Source organism: Canis lupus, chromosome 16, assembly GCF_048164855.1.
Source record: "Canis lupus baileyi chromosome 16, mCanLup2.hap1, whole genome shotgun sequence".
Taxonomy (NCBI): domain Eukaryota; kingdom Metazoa; phylum Chordata; class Mammalia; order Carnivora; family Canidae; genus Canis; species Canis lupus.
This window is the reverse complement of record NC_132853.1, coordinates 45,220,793-45,243,446: the sequence shown is the minus strand read 5'-3', so window position 1 is coordinate 45,243,446 and position 22,654 is coordinate 45,220,793. Positions and strand designations below refer to the sequence as shown.

At 40.2% G+C, this 22,654-nt stretch overlaps 1 protein-coding gene and 1 non-coding gene across 10 annotated transcripts in view; both read right to left on the bottom strand.

The window, feature by feature from the left end:
• Nucleotides 1–639: 639 nt before the first annotated feature.
• The window catches only part of LOC140606922 (ABC-type organic anion transporter ABCA8-like), a 76,304-nt gene continuing 54,289 nt past the window's right edge, over nucleotides 640–22,654 (bottom strand). For 4 of the 9 annotated variants that reach the window (XM_072781027.1, XM_072781023.1, XM_072781026.1 and 1 more), the window contains 17 exons: nucleotides 21,058–21,165; nucleotides 17,222–17,395; nucleotides 16,909–17,022; nucleotides 14,325–14,444; nucleotides 13,428–13,496; nucleotides 12,884–12,975; nucleotides 11,605–11,725; nucleotides 10,578–10,695; nucleotides 9,812–9,903; nucleotides 6,787–6,947; nucleotides 6,025–6,100; nucleotides 5,856–5,950; nucleotides 4,988–5,107; nucleotides 4,647–4,787; nucleotides 2,930–3,009; nucleotides 1,177–1,232; nucleotides 640–1,045 (listed from right to left, as the gene is read on the bottom strand). In XM_072781027.1, coding sequence (XP_072637128.1) covers nucleotides 947–1,045; nucleotides 1,177–1,232; nucleotides 2,930–3,009; nucleotides 4,647–4,787; nucleotides 4,988–5,107; nucleotides 5,856–5,950; nucleotides 6,025–6,100; nucleotides 6,787–6,947; nucleotides 9,812–9,903; nucleotides 10,578–10,695; nucleotides 11,605–11,725; nucleotides 12,884–12,975; nucleotides 13,428–13,496; nucleotides 14,325–14,444; nucleotides 16,909–17,022; nucleotides 17,222–17,395; nucleotides 21,058–21,165 — 1,836 coding nt within the window. In that variant the 3' untranslated portion in view covers nucleotides 640–946. The remainder of the gene's footprint in view (nucleotides 1,046–1,176; nucleotides 1,233–2,929; nucleotides 3,010–4,646; nucleotides 4,788–4,987; nucleotides 5,108–5,855; nucleotides 5,951–6,024; nucleotides 6,101–6,786; nucleotides 6,948–9,811; nucleotides 9,904–10,577; nucleotides 10,696–11,604; nucleotides 11,726–12,883; nucleotides 12,976–13,427; nucleotides 13,497–14,324; nucleotides 14,445–16,908; nucleotides 17,023–17,221; nucleotides 17,396–21,057; nucleotides 21,166–22,654) is intronic. The other 5 variants (XM_072781028.1, XM_072781024.1, XR_012009133.1 and 2 more) reach the window with 4 other exon arrangements.
• LOC140607614 (U6 spliceosomal RNA) lies at nucleotides 20,039–20,145 on the bottom strand. The gene has a single exon (XR_012009579.1). It is a non-coding gene; the product is annotated as a U6 spliceosomal RNA (small nuclear RNA).

The window sequence follows — 22,654 nt, the reverse complement described above, 5'->3', positions numbered from 1 at the left end:
ATTTTTTCTTTTTCTTTTTTTCTTGAGCAATTTTTTTCAATTTGATTTCAATGAATTTGTGAATATGGAGGCCACTTAGTCAAGAAAAAGACACATGAAAATACTTGAAATAGAAAATGTATTTCAAAACTGCACATATGAGATTCATATTCCCCACCAACTCGGTCAATTGACTTGTTACTACATGTATCAACATTCTTAGATCAAGTGGCAAATAGCCACGAAATATCAATTACAAAAACAGGCAACTCTAAAGCCTTGTTTTTAAAATTCAATGAATGTGGGACTTCACTGATTTATGAAAATTTAAGAACTACAATAAATTCTGAATGGCAACTATCTCAATGCTATTGACAGTGTTACCAGTGGATATGTTTTCAAATATATAGACATCGGATATTATGACCAAAAATGGTTTAATATTTTTAGCCATAAGAGTATATATGAAAATCTATTTCAAAAAGTATGATGCTTTTGACATGGTCACTTAAAATTCTTACTAAAATATCAGCTCACAAAGTATAAAACTGGTAGAAGAATAAATGCATGGACTTCTCAGTCTAGATTAGAGAAAAGAATTTCAAGGTTCTGCTAAAAAATTAAACAAGATGTACTTATCATACTCAGAAAATGAAACAATTTCATAAAAGTGAATTTATTCGATATTGTACAAAAAAGTAGAATCAAGGTGACCCGCAAAGACACAGAGGCGATGACTGGGAGGTGGGCTCAGCCACATGCCTCTGTTCATGTGGTGGCTGCAATGGCCCTGCCCTTGCTCTTCCTCTCCACCGCAGGAAGAATCATGTTGGGTTTATAATATACTTTCTAAAAATATGACATTGATGCTATAAAAATAAATGTCTTAAAAAATAACCACAGGTTTGAACGGAAACATAAAGTATTTGGGGCTTCCAGGGTCTCTCTGTGGGAGGAGCTTGGGGCTTCAAGGGTCTTCCTGTGGGAGGAGCTTCCACTTCACTGAAAGGTCAGGTTCTTCATCGAAGTCATCCAGCTCCTGCTCCTTGGAGAGCTCCAGGAAAACCTGAGAGGGGCAAGACAGAGAGAGACGGAGATGTCACATTGCCCCCTGTAGCTCCAAGTGAGTGCAAGGTGCATGCACATGTTGTACATGGATGTTCCACGGATGACACAGGGTCCCTACCGCTGACCCACCTGCTCCAGGGTGGACTGGGAGAGGCTGTACTCCTCCAAATCGAAGCTCTGTTTAACTGCAGAAGGACGGACATATGTTAGGAGTTCATCTACTATTATTATTATTTTTTTATATCCAGACGGTCTTAGAACTCAGCATGCCATACAAACAGCAAGTTTCAAAAACATCTTACATAAAAAAGTTTCGATAAAAATGGTCCTGATTTAAGTACAGCGTGCAGTTCAAAAAAGAGCTGTGCATTCACTTGGGTTTGGGGAGAAAAGTACATTTAAAGAGGAAACGGTGCTGAAAAGGTTTCCTTCCCTGGATGTGAGTCAGTGTTTTTGCACATGCAGCACAAGAAGAGGTAGAAGGTAGATGCATTTTGCAAAGGGAAGCCTCAGATTATGGAGAAAGATGCCTGAGGTTTCCTAGGGAACAGATAGCTTTTGTGACCCTCTTCCTGCTGTGACAGCTTGGTCCTAACTTGAGTCGAAAGCCTTTCTCCTTGACCAGAATAGATGGGAAGGCTCCTGGTTCTAGAAGACTCTTTGTACCCCTGCTAATAGTCTTCATGATCATAGTGATACCCCCTTTTTGTTCTCTGCACCAAGCACCCCAACCTTCTGGACCACGTGGTCCCAAAAGCACTCCCAGATTGGCACTGTGGCCAGTACCAGCCCAGTACCATTGGTGACATATTTCCAGGCTGCTGCCCTCCTATCAGGGCTGTGACTACCCTTCTCTAGGGAAGGTGACAAGCAAGCAAAAAAAAAGAGCTGTGACAATGAAAAGAGCATAGGGAGGAAGTTTCAGCCAGCACAATTCAGAGAGGTGGAGTTCATGACCTCGGGGGGGCAGGAAATCATGGGGCGGTGATGGTGGATGTGGTGAGGTCAGTGGTGAAGCACAACAGACACACACAGAGATTGTTTTCATGACCAGACAGGAGGCCAGTTTCTTAATACATAGCCTAAGGCCATAAAATAATATGCAAGGCCCTATAAAATTAAATTGTAAATATGCATCACACCTTAGTGTTCCCAAAGAAAGTATCCTCCTTGAATGTATACACAACTGAATTTTTAAAAAAGATTTTATGTATTTATTCATGAGAGACACAGAGAGAGAGGCAGAGATACAGGCAGAGGGAGAAGCAGGCTCCATGCAGGGAGCCCGATGTGGGACTTGATCCCATGACCCCGAGATCACAACCTGAGCCAAAGGCAGACACTCAACCACTGATCCACCCAGATGCTCTTTTGTTTTTTGTTTTTTTTAAAGACACAACTGAATTTTGACCTAGGTTCTCCATATATATTATGGATAAACACATGGGTAAAACCCCACAAAGCAGAAGTAAAATCACTTCCATTAACCCCCATCCCCCAACACACACAGAATGCCTCCACTTCTTTGATTCTGTGCCCCTAAAATTCAATTGGGGATTTTTAATTTTAAAAATTAACACCTTAGAGGCTCCAGAGTGGTACAGTTAAACACCCGACTCTTGATTTCGGCTCAGGTCAGGATCTCAGGGTTGTGAGATCGAGCCCCGAGCCAGGCTCCACACTCAGCGGGGAGTCTGCTTGGGATTCTCTCTCTCCCTCTGCCCCTCCCTCTTGCTCAGGTGCTCTCTCTCTTCAAATAAATACATAAAATCTTTAAAATGAACCCTTAGCTCACATTCCCTTTGCATCAGGTCGATGGACTAGTCTATGACTTGGGATGACCTGCTTCCTGGGATCTCATTTCAAAGTTTATGACTCTTACCCCTCTCTAATGTGAAGAAAGCTTGCGCTAAAGGTCGTACGTCTTCCATTGGCAGTTTATAGACCATCACAGGAGAGTACCTGCGGGGAGAGGGGCGGGGCTGAGGCTGAGACCACCTGTGCAGGTGCAGGCTGGCTGCGGCCCTGTCTCTGGTCGTTATCCTCATCAATAAGAGGCAGCATGGTGCAGGCAAAATGCCTGGGGGGAGGCTGTTCACAAGGAGAACTGGGGGAGGACCGGGGGAGGCTCAGGTCCTTGGTTCCTGGGATGGGGAGGGCAGGTGCAGTGCAGAGGAAACGTGCACATCTGCCAAAGCCACCTGCCACCTCATCTTTCCAGCTGGGCACTTGGCTCCTCCAACTTCATCTTCCAGGCTGGGACCGATGCCACGTAGTTTCTTCAAGTCGCCCAACTCAGGTGGGGACTTGGTCTTTTCTCCAGAGAACTCTTGCCTCTCCAACCTTCCCCATGCTCCTCAAAGTGCTTTCCTAATTAGGATGATATAACTGAGTCTCTGATGAGGCGCCTAGAAATTGCCAGGAATTAAGCACCAAATAATGCTCAGCCACAGTTTTTTAAAAGATAATTTGTCTCCCAGATTAACGTTTGTCTTTTTAGCATTTGAAAACCAAGAAGATTTAGATTTCATTTCTGAAGATGCGATTTTCTCTATTTATGGGGGCGATCATTCTCATCTATTCTATTCATTCCCTGTGCCTTTATGACCTATTTCTATTCAGTCATGGGCTGCACACTGAGGAATGGCATTTGCTTTGATATCTATACTCCAGTGTAGAAATATATTTTCCCACTGTATCATTTTTTAATAAATTTATTTTTTATTGGTGTTCAATTTACCAACATACAGAATAACATCCAGTGCTCATCCCGTCAAGTGCCCCCCTCAGTGCCCATCACCCATTCACCCCCACCCCCCGCCCTCCTCCCCTTCCACCACCCCTAGTTCGTTTCCCAGAGTTAGGAGTCTTTATGTTCTGTCTCCCTTTCTGATATTTCCCACACATTTCTTCTCCCTTCCCTTATATTCCCTTTCACCATTATTTATATTCCCCAAATGAATGAGAACATACACTGTTTGTCCTTTTCTGATTGTATAATTATGACTTATTATTACCTTTTCCTATCTGGTTCCTCCCCTACCTCCTAAATCATCTGTCTTCTAGGTAAATTCTAGGTGTTAAAAATGACCCTAAAGTTACCCTTTGATTTTTTTACTATTTTCCTGAGAGCTCTTCCATTACCATAGTGTTAACAGATTTGAAATAAAGTAATTATATTCTACTTATGCCACCTGTTAGCTCTGTTATGGTAACTTATCAGTTTCCTATTCTAAAAGATAACAATCAATTCCATTTCTTATGATCTTGTCGTGGCCAGACTCTCACAGTACCTTTTGGAAACCATCTGATTTTTCACTGGAACAACAGTGTCTACCTTGGAAAGACTCATTGCGGATTCAATAAGCCAGCACAACACCAGGACGGTATCTGGCACATAGTAGGACCATGACACAGGCTATGTCTGATTTTCCATCAACTCTTCTCTTTTCTAAATTAAGTTTCTGCGGTGGCCAACAAATAATGTCTTGCAAGTTTCCTTTTGGGCTAAGTATGGACTCTCAATCACCACAAATCAGTGAAACCAGTGAGGAAAAGGTGACATTTGGTATCAGATCCAAACCAGCAAGCATCTTTACCTTTTCTGCTGAGCCGCCTGGGGGAAAGCCCTCAGAATTTCCTGATGGAGACTTTCCCTTTGCTCAGGGGTCTTCACCTTCATCTCCAGGTAGTAATTCTTGCCAAATTTACTCTTCAGGTGTTGGATGGAACCGATACATCTGGAAGTCAGAGGTGGATGAGGTGGTCACAGTAAGGGGAAGGAGACAGGGAACACAATGTTTGAGACTCTTGACTTGCCGCTAGGGTTGTCTCAAGGGCCTTGGTGTTAGCCTCAGGTGCAGTAGCTAGAGATCTACTGTCCGCAAGCTCCCCCAGCCGTGCACCTGGAGCCCAAGTGTGGGTGGGGACAGGCACCCACCTCAGCTTTCCAGACACCATGATGGCCACACGGTCACACACGGCCTCGGCCTCTGCCATGTAGTGGGTGGTCAAGAGGGCGCCCCTCTCTGTGTTTTTAAAGGTGGCCCGGATCGCCTGCCTGAATCGTCAAAAGACTATTTGCAATTAAGAAAGCCTTCTAATTAATCATAAATGGGCAAAAAAATAAAAAAAACAACATTAAATGGGCAGAGAAAAGAATTTTTAACTGGCATGCCTGTGAGCAATTAACAAAAGGAGCATAAGCAAGGGAGGAATCCTGGAGGGGGTAGGTGGGGTCAGGAAGGGGGAGCCGGGTGAGGGCTGGTGAAGGGGAGGCTGGCAGTGGACGAGGAGCAAGGCACAGACAACAGCGTTTCTCACGAGGCTGGGGTTGAAAGAGAAATGCTGAGCAAGAGACTGCGTATGAAGAGGCTGTGCCAAGGAACGGAGAGCTAGAATCCAACAGCAGAGGTGTCACCACCTCGTAGGAGAAGATAAATGCAGAATAAATACTCGAGACAACATCCAGAACCCACCCCAACCTTTACAACCTAATGGGCATGACCATTCATTCCCCTCCGGCCGGGGCCCTGGACACCGTGACTGTGGCCCAGAGATGCGCCACCACTACCTGAAAGATCGGTGGGACAGTGTGTCTGGGTCCTGCTGATGTTTGTTCTCTCTCCAATGATGAAATAGTATCAGGGGAAAGGTTTGGGTTTTGGTTTGCAAAATACCGGTGTTACTAACCATAGGGAGAGGTGTTGCCCCTGCCCCCCCCGCCCAACACTAAGAAAGAGTGTAAGGGACCATTTTTGCACAAGTAGGACAATTCACAGATGCCCTGACTAGGTAGCGGTCCTCACCACATTTGCTGCTGCCCCTCGGGGTCCATGCCCGTGGACGGCTCGTCCAGAAGCACCACGGATGGGTTTCCCAGGATGCTCAGTGCAAAGCACAGCTGGAACGAGAGGAACAGTGTGTCTGGCACCGACAGGCAGGGTGCGCAGAGTAACACTGAGTCTCCCCTCTTACCTTCCTCTTTATTCCCTCGGATAAGGTCTTCACGGGCAGCTTCAGCTGGTCCTGCAGCTTGAGCGCATCTGCCAACCTGAAGCAAATATAATTCCACTAAGGAACTGGGTAGGAGGACAGGTCACCCAGTTAGAGGGATGGGGAGCAGAGCTCAGAAATGCACTTTGGAAAACAGATGCCAGGCAATCTTTTTCCTTTTTTTAAAGATTTTATTTATTTATTTATTTATTTATTTATTTATTTATTTATTTGAGAGAGAGAGAGAGCAGGAGCATGGGGGAGACGCAGAGGGAGAGGGAGAAGCAGACTCCCTGCTGAGCAGGGAGCCCAAGGCAGGGCTCGATCCCCAGGTCCCAGATCATGACCCGAGCAGACACACAACCCACTGAGCCACCCAGGTGCCCCAATGCCAGGCAACCTTAAACTGGCTGGTCTGATCCCTCCAGATAGACACTTTTCCCTTTTAAAAGAATATCATAAGCCCCTATCATGATTTCTAAACAACTGTTCTAGGATGAATAGTTTATACTTAAATTTTAGTATTTTTGATAACTTTCCCCAATGGTTACTATTTTGATATTTAACATGAGAAGAAAATGAACACTTGGAAATCCGGGAAACCAGGTTCTAGTAGGGAGTCTACTCAGTGTGGTCTGATCTGGGTCAGGGTTCGGAGTCTCCTGTCCTGAACTGATAGTGAAGTTCCTCACTCCCAACCCTCTCCCGCCCCTGTAGAACAGAAAAGGTGTGGCTCCCACCTACCTGGAGATGGTGACTGCCGCGTCTGCCTTCTTCAGCCCTTTTACAGCAGCAAACACCTCCAGGTGTTCCTTCACAGTCAGGTTGGGCCACAGCACATTCTCCTGGGGACAGTAACCCAGGAAGCCCAGGGAGCCGTCCCCGCTGCTCCCTTTTAGTAGCACCTGCAGAGAAAAGTTCACTCTCAGAGCCTGCCCTTGGGGTTTGTTTTTCCTGCATTTCTCAATGGCCTCTTTCTCTTTACCAAACCTAGAACAACTAGAGACTCTCTAGGTCCTAACTAAGTTGAATAACCTGTAATCATTCCACGTTGGAGAGATGTTGTCAGAGAGTAAACCCATGAGCGACCACTGTGTGCACCACCTAATCTAAGCTGAAAAATCAAATATCTCACAAATATCATGGCCAACAGTTTATATCCAATTTTTCTCATCATAGTCAGAAAATAAGTATATGAATTTATGAATTTAAGTACTTGCTATTGAACACACTCAGTGATCACATGTTCTTTGAGTACGTAACAAATGTTGTGCTGTCTGCTTTGGATACATGGGGGAATGGAAGGCCTAGCACCCTTGTTTCTTGGGTGTTTTCGTTCTACCGAGTGAACTGGGCAATAAACAAGAAGAAAAATGAGCTACTGGAATAAATGGTGCTATAAAGGAAGTAAGTCAGGATACTGAGGAGAGGACTAACAGGGAAGGTGACTGGGTAGGATGATTACAGAAAGACCCTCTGCTGAGGGACCACAGAATGGAAGACCGAGAGGGCATATGCCATGGAAGAGTCCAGACGAAAGGAATTTGGAGCAGAGTCAAGAACCAGAGCAAAGCCCTGTGCCATGATGAGGCTGGATGTGTCCTCAGACCCGAGGCACAGCTGGGGGCCAGGTGCAGAAAGAGGGAGGGACGTGACCAAGGCCCCTTTGGACGAGCCAGCAGGGTAGAGAGAGGGGGTCCTTCAGCCTCAGTGCAGCAAGAGGTTGTTGAAAATAAGTAGGACAATGGCATTGTTTATAAATAAAGATCACACGGGCTGATCCAATTAAAGCTAATTTCATGACACCCAAACAGTTCAGTTTGTTAACTCAGATCTTACTTAACCTTTTAAAATATTTCATTTCATCGAAAGATGAATGGATAAAGATGTGGTCTATGTATACAATGGAATATTCTTCAGCCGTTAGAAATGACAAATACCCACCATTTGCTTCGATGTGAATGGCCCTAGAGGGTATTATGCTGAGTGAAGTAAGTCAATCAGAAAAGGACAAACATTATATGGTCTCATTCATTTGGGGAATATAAACATTGGTGAAAGGGAATAAAGGGAAAGGAGTTCCACTCCTTTTCATGAGTGAAAATATCAGTGAGGGTGACAAAACATGAGAGACACTTAACTCTAGGAAATAAACAAGGGGTAGTGAGGGGAGGTGGGCGGGGGGTTGGAGTGGCTGATGAGGGGACACTTGGCGGGATGAGCACTGGGTGTTATGCTATATGTTGGCAAATTGAACTCCAATAAAAATAAACAAATTAAAAAATAAAATATCTGGAAGGATAAAAAAAATAAAATATTTCATTACCATATACCTATGAACAGATACTACCTCCTTTTTAGCCCATGCTTAATGAGGAATGGTCTCCACAAAACTAAGGAGTCCAGTTAGGGTTGAGCGAGCCACCAACACTCCTGAGTGGCCTCATTCACAAACACATGATCTCATCTTGGCTTTGGAGGGATTGTGAATCTTTGTTTTCTCCTCCCTCTTTGCTGGGATATTCATCAATCCCATTCCTGGAGGTCCTTTCCCTTTTGGGCTGTGTGGTGCCTTATATTCCATTCTCCACAATCCCTGTACATCCTTTCCAAAGGAGCTCTTAAGGTTTTCTATTTTCCACCATAGTTTTTTTGGGGAAATGTGTTCTCTATACCTCGTGTTGTCTCTCTCTTTGATAAAACTGAGCTCTTTTTCTTGTGTCTGGCCACCTTACACAGTTCAGTTCCATGTACAATTCAAGTTGACTTCACATCACTTTTGCTCAATTTTGAGTCAATCCTTGAGAACTCTCCCAAGAAACAGTGTATTTCTACAAAAATATGTCTCAGGATCCAAGCACTTTGTGAAGGACAATGAATATAATTGCTTACAAAGGTTTTTTTTAAATTAAAAAAAAAGATTTTATTTATTCATTCATGAGAGACACAGAGAGAGAGGCAGAGACACAGACAGAGGCAGAAGCAGGCTCCATGCAGGGAGCCTGATGTGGAACTCGATCCTGGGTCCCCAGGATCACGCCCTGGGCTGAAGGTGGCGCTAAACCGCTGAGCCACCAGGGCTGCCTTTTTTTTTTTTTTTTTTTAAACATTTTAATCTCAGATGAAAGCATTACATACTGGGAAGACAATGTTCATTGAAACTGCTAATCCTGTGTGTCAACTATACTTCAATTAAAAAAAATAAAAAAGCAAATTGTAATGTGTTACACTGTACTCACTGTTAATAAATGGAAGCAAACAGTTGGCAAGAAAATAAAAGTGCAAATCCATCTGTTTCATGGTACTATATATTTTTTTAAGATTTTATTTATTTATTCATGAGAGACACACAGAGAGAGGCAGAGACACAGGCAGTGGGAGAAGCAGACTCCCTGCAAGGAGCCCAATGCAGGACTCGATCCCAGATCCCAGGATCATGCCCTGAGTCAAAGGCAGACACTCAACCACTGAGCCATCCAGGTGTCCCATGCTTCATGGTACTATAAATAAGACTTATAGATTCTGATAATGATTTCTGATCTGATACAGGATATTCCCTCTAAATGTCTCTGAAGGCATAAGTAATTATTCCCTGCCAGCGATAAATTTTCCCATGTATTATCATGTTAATTCATGAATGTATTATTCTGCTACTTGAACTACTTCAGTCATCTAACGATTAAATGAGATTTGCTGTTTACTAAGTTTTCACAGTTTAAGTTTTTTCTGAGCACCATGAGATAGCATATTCTCCACAGAATTCACCTACCTGTCCAGCAGTTGGTTTTGTGTCTCCAGTTATCACCTGAATGGATGTACTTTTACCAGCTCCGTTGTGTCCTAATAATCCTAAAACCTCACCTGAAAAAAAGTTGGTTACACTTAATATTAATTGACTCTAATAATAAAATTAAGAATAAAAAAGTCTCAAGTCTTGCTATGTGACAAGTGTTGTGCCATGTGCCTTAAATACAGTATCTCCTTTACTTGTCATAAGTTGTTATCATAATCCCTTTTTACATTTTGGGGACAGCTTTCAGAGATGAGGTTGGCTGCCCAAAGTCACGCTGATAGGAAGGGGTAAAGCCTCTCTTGGAAGCCAGTGTGTCAGGCTCTGTCTCCTATGACCCTAAGGATGTGTGATAATACCACAAAATGAGGTCATCTCAAACCTGCTGGTCAAGCCTTCAGACTGTGCTGGCACAACCCCACTTAGCTCTCTCCTGAAATATAACAAACTACTAGCAAATCAATCAGGCTCGTTAAATAGAAATGTCATGGCTTCCGTGGTCTGTTTTCATAGAATGCTTATGGTTTCCGTGTAGAGGTGACTCCGCCCCATCTATAGGGGGAGTTAAGTTAATTTTACTTAGAAAAGGGACCCGTCAAAGGAGCTGTCAAGGTCACCCGCTGATGGGTCTGTGTGTGAAACCACAAGATGTACAGAACAATTCTCCTCAAGAACCATAAAACTGATGAGGGCCCCAAGCCAACAGGGGAAGAGCTATGGGGTGGGGGTGGGGGAGCAGTCAAACCTTTTCTAACACAGAAAGAGACATTTCTTGTGGCTATTTTCTTCTTCCTCTTGGAAGAGCAGTATTTTCTCTTTCCTGAATACTCTTTGCGAAGACAGCTGGCAATAATGACTGGTTTCTGTAAATGACAAGTAAATCACATTAGACCTTAATTCTCTTCATCAACTTTGAAGAAGCCCTGTCTTTGCACTGGGTTGGCCCCTCATGGCGCAAGCCATGACATCACAGAAGACCTTCTACTAGGTGACACGTTTATTGGCCATTCTCCAATCCCGGTCCTTAGTGTTGGAGGGAAGATATGGCCATTCTGCCCTCCTACAAAGGCAGTTACTCAGACACACATTATTCTGCGTAGAACAGGATCAAAGGGATTTGGAGAAGTACTGAGTCATGCTCAAAGGGCAACGTGCTGTGGACTACACTTTGCCCTGTGGTCTGTACATCACACCTTCTCCAAGGAACAATGCTAAGGTGTCACTTTGTTCCTGTTCTAAAATTCACAAGTTCTGGGCCATCTAAGTGATTTGGCTGGTTAAACTTCTGTCTTCAGCTCAGGTCATGATCTCAGGGTCCTGGGATCAAGTCCTGCATTGGGCTCCCTGCTCAGCAGAGTCTGATTCTCCCTCTCCTTCTGCCCCTCCACCCCTGACCCCCATGTCCCAACTCAAATAAATAAAACCTTTCTCTGCATCAAATAAATAAAATATTTTAAAATAAAATAAAATAAAATTAAATTAAATTAAATTAAATTAAAAAAAATAAAATTCACACATTCTTTCTTGGCTTTTGCAACTTGAGTTGTACTCTACTTCTTGGTCTTTATCCCAAGAATGATGAACTGAGGTAACATGGCTTTTAACCTGTTTCAATGTAAACAAGATGATTACATAACTAAAAGGAAGTTGTGATCTGTGCTTGCATGGATGGGAGGAACTCAGGATGATTCGAGGATCAGACTCCTAGACTGACCGCTTTAACTGACACACTTCTATGTTATTTGATGATACGATTACTCCATATGGTTTACCCCATCAGAGTTTGTAGAATTCAAGGCATCTGCTGTTCTCACTCTTTCCATTTGAACATCTTCATCCTCTCCTTCTAGCGCTTCTGGATTTTGACACACATCATTGCTTCTTGGAGAAATTCTAGAACCAAAAGGCATCCGCGGATCATTGATAGAGGGTTTTCATTCTTGTGTTAAGAATATTGTTTTCTTTAAATCTGATGCTTTGAGTATTTTGGGTATTATTAAACTATCATCACCTCCTTTCAGTGTGCTGACCCTTCCTCCCTTCCCGACCTTGTTCCTCTGAAGGGTACTGTTGTACTTAGTGACCCTTGCTTCATACGTATCTTTCATTCTACTCATCTATGGAACATTCTTTTTCCATTATCACTGGGCAACTTGGTATCTGTTATCTAACAGAAGATTTTAAAGCATAGTTTAATGACGTGGTTTTTCTGGAAGCCCTAGCTTTAACACCACCACCATGTAGGCATTATTACATTCCCATGGGGAGGGTAAGCCAGAATATTTGAAGTATTTGAAGTCAGAATGATCTCAGAACATACAAGTTAGATGCTTGGTCTCCTGTTAAGCTTGGCCATTTCTTGGGAATATGTGTCAGACTTTCTCCTCCATTTTGAGTCTGGTCCTTCATACTCTTATCTCAACCTAGTCCCACATACTGATCTTAGATTTGTTAAAAGTCATCTTTCACCTTGCAAGTCATCCACCCTACTGTCTATAAGAGTTAAAGATGAAACCAATGGGAGACAAAAAGGGCATAAAATATTTATGGCCATGTCCTTGCATGGTGGAAAAAAAAAAAAAAAGAAAAGAAAGAAAAAAGGACAGTAGCTTTTAAGTCCCATTAATAACTGGACCAGTCTGTGATCCACCAGTTGGGCTTCTTACTACCAGAGGAAAAGAGCACAATTATTTGTCTTTGGCCTACTGATCATTCCATTCCTCCTTCCTGGATTGGCAGTATTCCTTCAATTGCCAATCTATTAAAATTGATGGCTCTTTAAACTGAAGTAGTGGCATGTAACTAGTCCTCTCTTTCACTGATCATGATGACAGAGACCGTAATAGTCAATGTTTCAGGTCTGTTTCTTCCTCTACTTAAAATCATCTTTCATTTAGGTACTTGGATCTCTATTTTTTTATATTGGCACATTGTTGCTACCCCAGCTTATCCCAGGACTTGGCAGTTCTTTGCTGATTGGTTAATTCATGTATGAAAAACTTTTTAAGTATTAATGATTGAAATAAAAGAATCCAATTTGATTTCTCCAACCTAAAGAAGGGATCCCTCCTCATTGATTTCTTTCCATACTTCCATTCCAGACATCGAAGAGTAAAAAGGAAGATGATAAAATGAAGGAAAGGCTAGGAAGAAAGAGAGGGATGAATGATTAGAAGCATTCTAAGATAAATGTTTACATCAGATGTGAATTAGAAATAGTCAGCCTTCTCCAAAGATGCAGTTGGAAAAATCATTACGAATTTCCAATAATCTATTTGTCAAATTGTGAAATTACCCAATTCATTTTCAATCTTGTTTCCAGAAACATTGAAAACAAATATAATTATGGAATACCATTACTTTACGTCACTCCCTCTAATACCAGGACAGTGTTTTCAAAAATTGGAAAGCATATTATCTGGTCAGTTGATCTTTAGAGAAAAATTTGTTCCATATCTTACAAATACTTTATATCCATGGGCTACAAATATCCATATCTATCTTCATAAAAAAAAGTTTTATTGTGTGTACAGGAATTAAAAAGATTCAGTACAATAAAAGACACAATGACTTTTAAAGACAAGTGTGTTCTTACAATTAAGAATACCAGAAATGGTCCTACACTTCTTGGTTCCTGAGTCGTGTAATAAGCCATGGCTTGCTGCTAAAGAAAAAACAATGATTAAATACTAAGTTTTCTCGTTTCATGAATTTTATCCATATAAATGTGAACTGGCTCGTTAAACAGCCCTACTAGCACATGCCCTGATGTCACCATGAGTATTGGTAGGTGTCCATTCCAAAATGTGTGGCAAGAGGTGGTATTCCTTCCTCCCAAGGTCTATGAGGCACTGTGCTTTTATTCGAAGCAACAGGATTTAGCCTATTACATGGTGAGACAATGCTGGACATCTGTGTTAGCCTCTCCAAATGATGAGAGAGAAAGTGTTTCTCCTTTTCCCTGAGAGCTTACACACCTTCCTGTGACCACTGATCCATCATAAGGCCCCTTCCTTTTTTTGCCTCTTCCCATCTTCACTCCCATATCATATCTATTTCCCTTTTGTAAAAGTCTATACTTCTACATCTGTATCTATATATTTGTATTGGTTGATACTTCTCTATTCATCAGCAAGGAAAAAAAAAAGGACTTTATTCCTATGGAGTGCCTCTCTAGAATCTCAAGATCCCCCAAATTAGGGGTCTTAATTTCATTTGTCCCCTAAAGTGGAGCATGCCCAGGCATGTAGAAAGGCTGCTCTATTTCCCACCACCTATTACCTTGTCTCCCCACACCTGAACGAGGGCCAGGTTTTCTGACACAGTTTAGCTGGAGCACATGCCCTATCTGGGAGGAATTCAGTCAGAATCCATGAGGTAGGAATCTTTAAATGTCATGTATATTCAGCATATAGGAGAGTCCCAACCCTAAGTAACTTCCATAGCTAGTTATGAGTTCCAGGACACCGGGACAGATGGGAGCACTACTTACAATAAAATAGAAGACCATACAGCCAATTAATGTGGTTTGTGGTACTAAAAAGATGAGGCAGTACAGTGCGACATGTTCATGGTAGTCAAATAGCAGTATAAACACAGAGAAGGCGGTGATCTAAAGAAGATATGAACGTGCACGTTAACCAGTCTGCATTTCCAGATAGGCTCCCAATTGAGATGACTCATCTTGAAGATATTCCGAATTTCAACTCCAATCTCAGAAACTTAAGTGAAATCAGCATATCTCTCAGTGACTTAGCTGGATTACTCTAACTGGGTGTATCAAGAATGAGACAGGACTGGGGAAATCTAGGATCTAATATATGGACTCCTTTCATTACAGAAAAGGAAAAAAAAAAGGTGGCATTATATTGTTCTTGGAGGTAACATTAGTAGATAAGCAATAATCATAGGGAACGCAAATTGACATTTAATGGGAATGACACAACAGCAACAGTGAGAGAAGACTTCTGTTAGGGACACCAGGGGAAATAGAAGCTCATACCAACCCGGAGTAGCTTCAGTGAAAGTACTCAAATTAAAAATTCAGGGATAAGAGATAGTCACCAGGACAAGGGAAGCTCTCAGAATTTTTCTTCTAAAACATTGCAGTGATTAAAGCCTCCTAAAATTTTTTTATTTCTTTTATTACTAATGACCATTTTTATGGTCAGCATATTCTTCCTAAAAGTATGTTTCTTTCTTTCTTTCTAAATTTTATTTCTTAAAAGATTTATTTATTTATTTTTTTGAGAGAGAGAGAGAGAGAGCACAAGTGAGGACGGGGGGAGGGGGAACAGAGGGAGAGAGAGAGAAAGAGTCTCTGCTAGACTCCTGGATGAGTGTGGTGCCCGATTCGGGGCTCGATCTCACAACCCTGAGTCAAAATCAAGAGTCAGATGCTTAACCAACTGAGCCACCCAGCACTCCTAAAAGTATACTTATGATTGTATTTCTTTTTTGTACTCTAGGCTTCCACGGCCTCCTGCAGCCTGTAGAATAAATTTTTGAGTTCATCATTAAGGGCCAATGTGGTTCCAACCAATGTTTTTACCATAACTAGGGCCATGCTGAGGCTGCACATTGTTTTATTTCCTTTTCCATACCAGGTCATCAGCAGTTCCTGGAATAAGCCTGGAGTACCCCCCCACACCCCGAATTTCTCTTCATTTACTGAATCATCAGTCTCCTCTAGCTACTAAAATCTTACTCTTCCAGTTTCAATTCCTCATGGAAGTCTGTGCTCTCATTTTCCTGAGTTAATCTTTCCCTTCTCTGGTTGTCATAGAGATAATCTTTTAAAAAAGAGATAATCTTTTCCTTATCACTTTGTTTCAATAGGTGGCGGTTCCCTCTGTGTTTACCCTCTGAGTACCCTCTCAGGGTTGAAACTGTTATTTTTTTCGGCATTATCAGTCTTAGTTTGTGACACATTGTTAGAAGTCAACTAATATTTGTTGGATTAATAATTTACTTTCTGGCCCCAGAAATAACAGGAAATTAGAGTAGGTAACATATTTTTCATTTCTAATTTAGCGAAAATAAGTATTGCTTTTATGGAATTAAATTCAGTAGATTATGGAGAAGTAGTTTCTAGTTTTAACTGTGCTAGCAACAATATTTGTAATCTTGTATGGCCTTGTGGAGGTCCTTGGGCTTATTTCTTTTTCAGTAAAAAAGAAGATACAAATGGTTTCAGGGTTTCTTTCTAGCGCAGCTATTTTTAAGAGAGATAAGGGTAGAATTAGAAAGATAAAACATGCAGATTTTGAAACGAATCCTAAGGAAATATTTTAGACTGTAATTTTATTTTATCATTCTACTGAGGGCACATTTTAAAATACTGGCTCAACGATGTCCTTTGACAGGTGAATGGATAAAGAAGATATGGTATATGTATACTATGGAATATTACTCAGCCATCAGAAATGATGAATACCTATCATTTGTTTCGACGTGGATGGAACTGGGAGGGTATTATGCTGAGCGAAATAAGTCAGTTGGAGAAAGACAGTTATCATATGGTTTCACACATATGTGGAATATAAGAAATATAATATATAAGATATATATATAATATATAATATATAAGAAATAGTGAAAGGGACTATTAGGGAAAGGAGGGAAACTGAGTGGTGTAAATTAGAGAGGAAGACAAACCACGAGAGACTCCTAACTCTGGGAAACAAACAAACGGCTGCAGAAGGGGGGAAGATGGGGTGACTGGGTGATGGGCATTAAGGAGGGCATTTGATGGGATGAGCACTGGGTGTTATGTATGTTGGCAAATTTAATTTAAATAAAGTATTTTTAGGGACACCTGGGTGGCTCAGGATTTCAGCGTCTGCATTTGGCTCAGGGCATGATCATAGTTTAGGGATCGAGTCCTACATTGGGATCCCTGTGAGGAGCCTGCTTCTCCCTCTGCCTGTGTCTCTGCCTCTCTCTGTGTCTCTCATGAATAAATAAATAAAAACTTAAAAAAATAAAATAAAATAAAATATTTTTAAAAATAAAGAACTAGCTCAGAATTGTGTATTTAAACACAAAAAATGAATGTTTACAAGAAATATACTTACCATACAGAAGCCAAAAGACCAAATGCCACTATTTCGTTTCCCCTTGCGAAAAATGAATGAAATCACATATGTCAAGAAGATAAGTGAGGTGGAATAGCCAACAGCACATGGGATCTGAAATCAACAGGAATGGTGTGTTTAGTTAAAGACAAATGCAGTCTAAGAAAACAGTAGGATCCAAAAGATTGTCAGAGCACAGTGTTCTACAGTTATTTCACTAGTGACAATTTAATATCAATGAAAATAGTTTACACCTTCAAATTTTTTCATTAAATCATACAACAATATTTGTTCTATGAAGATGGTCACTTACTTGTATAATCTGACTTGTAATTTTAAAGAAAGTCTCTTGGAGATTTAAGCCGTAGTCCATTAAATACATAAGAAGGAAGATCAAGCAGTACATTGGAACATCCACCAGCGCCTGCCCAAACCAGTAAGCAGAAGGGAAGAGGCCCGAAATCCGTAGCTGGGACTGAATTTTGTTCTGATTAAAAAAACAGCAGAGATACAAAGTGGTATTTCAATTTGAGGTTTAAGAAAATGTGGATTATGTAAGGAAATATTCAAACAAAATTTTCATATGTAATAATTCTGCATCATGCTATAAGCATCATCTGGACCAAGGGATATGGATAATTCCAAACATAAATGATCAGTTTGCTGCTGTGACTAACAACATTGATATTCATCACACACCTGGCAGAAATATGTGAAAGAAAATCTAAGTATTAATGCTGCAGTAAACAAAATAGAGATTAATGATGTATGGGAGCATAAATCAGATTACCTCTCAGACAGGAGCCTCATTTACGTAATTAGAGACCATCAGCAAATTAACTATCTTTTTAAAAATTTATTTATTTATTTGTGGGGAGAGAGAGAGAACAAGCATGAGTGGGGGAGGGAGAGTGGGAGAAGCAGACTCTCTGCTGCAGAGAGCTGGACGTGGGGCTCCATCCCAGGACCCTGAGATCGTGACCCGAGCTGAAGGCAGATGCTTAATCAACTAAACTATCTAGGCACCCTGAATTTAACTATTTTTAAAGGAGAAAATATACTTGAAATTGCCTAATATATTATAATTGCTTAATTTGTGCCAAACCCCACATCACTTGATAAGTAGTTTTAAAATGTGTGATTTGGTATGTTTATTCAGAGTATGACAAGGAATATAAAATACATAATATTTATGAATGTAATAATATTGATGTACATATGTATAAATATTTGGAAGGATAATAAACATTTGAACATGTGCTATGCCCAAACGACCCTAAAGTATCACTTACTTAAAAGAATAAAGCTGTTTTAAGTGTATATAAAAAAACATATTATATATATCTATGTATAATTTAATCATAAATAAAATATAGTATTTTATGTATATAAAATATATAATCTTTGGGGAGACAGACTTGTGCTCTCCCTATATAATAAATATATATGCAAACTATGTGGTTAGGTAAAGGGGGCTTGAGCTCTAGGATTAGTTAAGCTTGCCTAGGAGAGAATGAAATGTAGCATGAAGAGAGATTTAGGGGCTGAGATCTGAGGAGTTCCAGAATTTAGAGACAATGGAAATGAGTTACAAGTTCCAATGGAGGCAGACAGACAGTGGCCAAAATGTTGGGAGAACCATGATGGAATTGTGGCATCACACTGGCCAGAGAAAGAAAGTGTTTGCATTTCCTCTGGGAGACATTTTTTAAGTTAGAACTATGTTAACACTAAGGTGACTGGCAGTTCTATCAGGCCAGCAGATGGCATTCCCCAAGATTCCTGGAGGTTCTGCACCAAGAAGGGAATAAGGACGTGGATAGCACCCCCTTCTCTTGGACAACAGAATTACTTTGGAGAGGGAGAAATCGAAACAGATAAAGATGGCTATGCACGGTCATTTTCAAAGTTACAAAAATGGAGCCACTAAACGATATTCTATCAAGATTTGTAAATAAAGCTAATGCAAGTTGGCCTGGGTTGATTAGTCATGGAAATCCATCATCCTATGACCGCCACTCAAAAGTTGTCTCTGCTCCAGAGCTACTGAAACAGAATCTTCGTCTTACAAGATGCTCCAAATATTTGTAGATACATTAAAAATCACTGGGATTAATGAAGGAGGGTCTGTGAATGAAAATGTATAAATAGATCGTCAGTTGAACATTGAAATTTATTTTTTATCTAAGTGCTCACGTTTTCAAAATATCATTTTCTCTTATTTCAAGGATCTCTTTTTCATTAACTTTTTTGAAATGCAATTTTGAAACAATGCAAAATACCCCTATTAAGTATACAGTTGCATGGGGTTTGACAAATGCATGTATTCCTGTATCACACTCATCACCCAAGTATTGAGCATATTCATTACTCCCCCTCCCCGATTTCCCATACTCCTTTGCAGCCAATAGCCTTTAGCACTGATTACAAGAAACCACAGGTCTGGTTTCTGTCAATATGAATTTATTTTACTTTTCTGATAATTTCCTATAAACGAAATCATTCAGTATTTACTCTTTTATGTCTTCATTCCCTCAGTGTAATGGTTGCAAGTTGTATCCATGCTGATGCATGTTTAGTGGTTTCTTCTTTTGTATTGTTCAGTAATATTCCATGGTATGGCTACACAAGGATTTACTTACAATTCACAGTTCGATGGAAATTGGGGCTGTTTCAGGTAGTTGCCTATTACAAATAAAGCTACCAAGAATGTTAATGTACCAGTCTGTATGTAGAAAGACATTTTCTTTTCTCCCAGATAAATACTTCGGAGAGAAATTCTGGGCCATACAATAAATGTATTTTTAGCTTTATAAGACAAAGCCAAATTGCTTAGCAAAGTGATCGTGCGTTTTATATTCCCGCCAACAATGCATAAGAGTTCTAGTGTCTCCATATCCTCACAAACTTGATATTAATGTTATTCATTTCATTTAAAGTGTTGAGGGACCTCACTGGGGCTATTTTCCTGATTACTCATGATACCAGCCATCTTTTTATGGGAGCGTTTTCCTTCCATATATCTTCTTTGGTGAAGTATTTGTTCAAATATCTTGCCCATTTTTAAAATTAGCCTCTTTTATTACTGAGATAGAAGAGTTCTTTATATTCTTGACACCATTATTTTTTTTTAAATATGGAATGCTCCACAAATTTTTGTGACATCCTTGTGTGGGGACCATGTTACTCCTCTTCGTGTCTTTCCAATTTTAACGTATGTGCTGCCAAAGCAAGCACAATGCAAGTCTTCTGTTAGATGTACAAGCATTGTGAATATTTTTCTCCCAGCTGGAAGCTTTTTATTTTATCATTGGTGTTTTACAAAGAGAAAAAGGTCTTACCTTTGATGAATTCCAAGTTCTCATTTTCTTTTAAGGTATATTCTTATTCTGTCCCATGTAGGAAATAACTGCCTACCACAACATATATGATTTATTTCAAAATAATTTTGTAGGGGCACCTGGATGGCTCAGTGGTTGAGCATCTGCCTTTGGCTCAGGGTGTGATCCTGGGGTCCTGGGACTGAGTCCTGCACCGGGTTCCCTGCATGGAGCCTGCTTCTCCCTCTGCCTGTGTCTCTGCCTCTCTCTCTCTCTCTCTCTCTCTGTGTCTCTCATGAATAAATAAATAAAATCTTTAAAAAAAGCAAAATATTTTGCATATGGTGTAGGTGAGTGCTAAGAACATTTTTCCCCCTCATGTCAATGTCAGGTTGTTCTGGTAAAATTTGCTGTATTCCCTGGCAGTTTTACTGAAAATCAACCAATAATATCTGAATTGTCTATTTTGTTTCATAAGCCCATATGACTATCCTAAATAAATGCAACACATTCTTCATTCCTACAACTTTGTGGTAAGCCTTGAAGACAGAAGCATAACTCACTCAACTTCGTTTTTCTCTTTAAAAGTTATTTTGTCTATTCTAGGCTCTGCATATCCACATAAATTTTAGAATCATTCTCTATCTGATTCTCTATCTGATCAATTTATTTATCCCTATATTTACAAAGCCTTAAAAAATTTAGATCTTAGGACTTACTGCTGAATTGGCTGCTCTCTTAAATGTGTACAAATAGCTCTATGGAAAATCCTTTAATTATATTACCTTCAGCTTCTATTCATACAAAGTAATAAAGGTTTCATTATTACCTTATAATCATCAATGCTGCCCATGGCGATATAAGGAGCACAAGATGATGCCAGAATCAACCAGAACGTGGTATATCCTGGGAATTCAAATGGATTACTCTGTCTCTCCTGAAAATGCAAAGAATATAGTGAGCTGAATAACAGATTCAAAATTCATTTTCTGGAATACATTTTTAAAAATATCAAACTGATTATATATACTCCTGCCTTAAGGCCCTGTTGAGGTTGCCAAACTCTTTTATTATCCATCCAGTTTTGAAGCTTGACTCTTGTCTTTATACGCATTCATGAATAAGGAAAATGACTCAATGAAGGTGAGTGAATTGATATTACAAAGTTGGAAAAGAAAAAGGGAGTAGATTTGTCATTTTCTCTTTTTAAAAAATTAAAAAAAATTTATTTATTTATGAGAGACACAGAAAGAGACAGAGACATAGGCAGAGGGAGAAGCAGGCTCCCCATGGAGAGTTTGATGCGGAACTCGATCCTGGGATCCTGGGATCATGACCTGAGCCAAAGGCAGTTGCTCAACCACTGAGCTACCCAGCTGCCTGTCCCCAATTTGTCATTTTCTTCTGTTACGATTCTAAAATTTATTCTGATGTTAAATAATAAATAATGATAATTCATTTGAAACATTCCACTTTTAACTCCTATTTAATTATTTCAAATGTGATAGCTTGAGTCAAAAAATCCTTTCAGATGTTTCGTGGGCACAATGATGATAAGAATCTTTCTAGGTACACCACAAGACCAGATAAATATTGGTTGAGGGTTCAAAAATAGAGATAAAGTAGAGGACTAGAAGGGGAAGTGAAATCTCCAAGAAAAATCTTTGTACTTGGCTACACATCTGGTTGCTCCTGTCTAGAACAGTCTTGGAGGACAGAAGATTCACAGACTGTCCTGAAGGCAGTTCGCATGTTACTTTCAGGATCCACATAGGTGCTGTTTGATTACACACATTACTGAAAAAAGTTATAACTGGAGTCCAGTCGTCTTCAGGCTGGCCATCAGAGACACACCTGCTAACTACAGAAAGGTGAGACTTAATTAAGCTTATTGACCGAATCTCTTCGGTATATCTCACATGCTGGGTGGACTCCACACTCAGTGGTAAGTCCATGACTTTGAGCAGGACATGAGCAAGGTCTGACACTACAGAAAACTCTTATTTGAACAAGGAACTGGTAAATTCACATAGAATATGAAATGATTTGCAGGAAATAATAGAGTTTAGATATTGGGCACATAAATACAGGTCAAGTAAGGTAGTTGCTATCAAATTCCTTGTAGCTAAAATAGAATGTTTTTATAGATGGAAGCTCAAGGCAATTTGCTCAATTTGCATCCCTCCTCAGACACCAGCAAATTGATAGGAGTTAATTAAATGAACCTTAGTATATATTCTAAAATTAATTAATACTTGATGGATGATTAGAACTTTTTGCTTTAATGATTTAGTTTCTTACACATTGTTACTGAAAGGGATTTTTATTTCCTGAACACATCATGAACTACATTGTGAAAAGCTAACCCAAGATCTTGCAGGAGTGAGTAAAAATAATGGTGGGTTCTTGGCTCTTTCCATAATCAG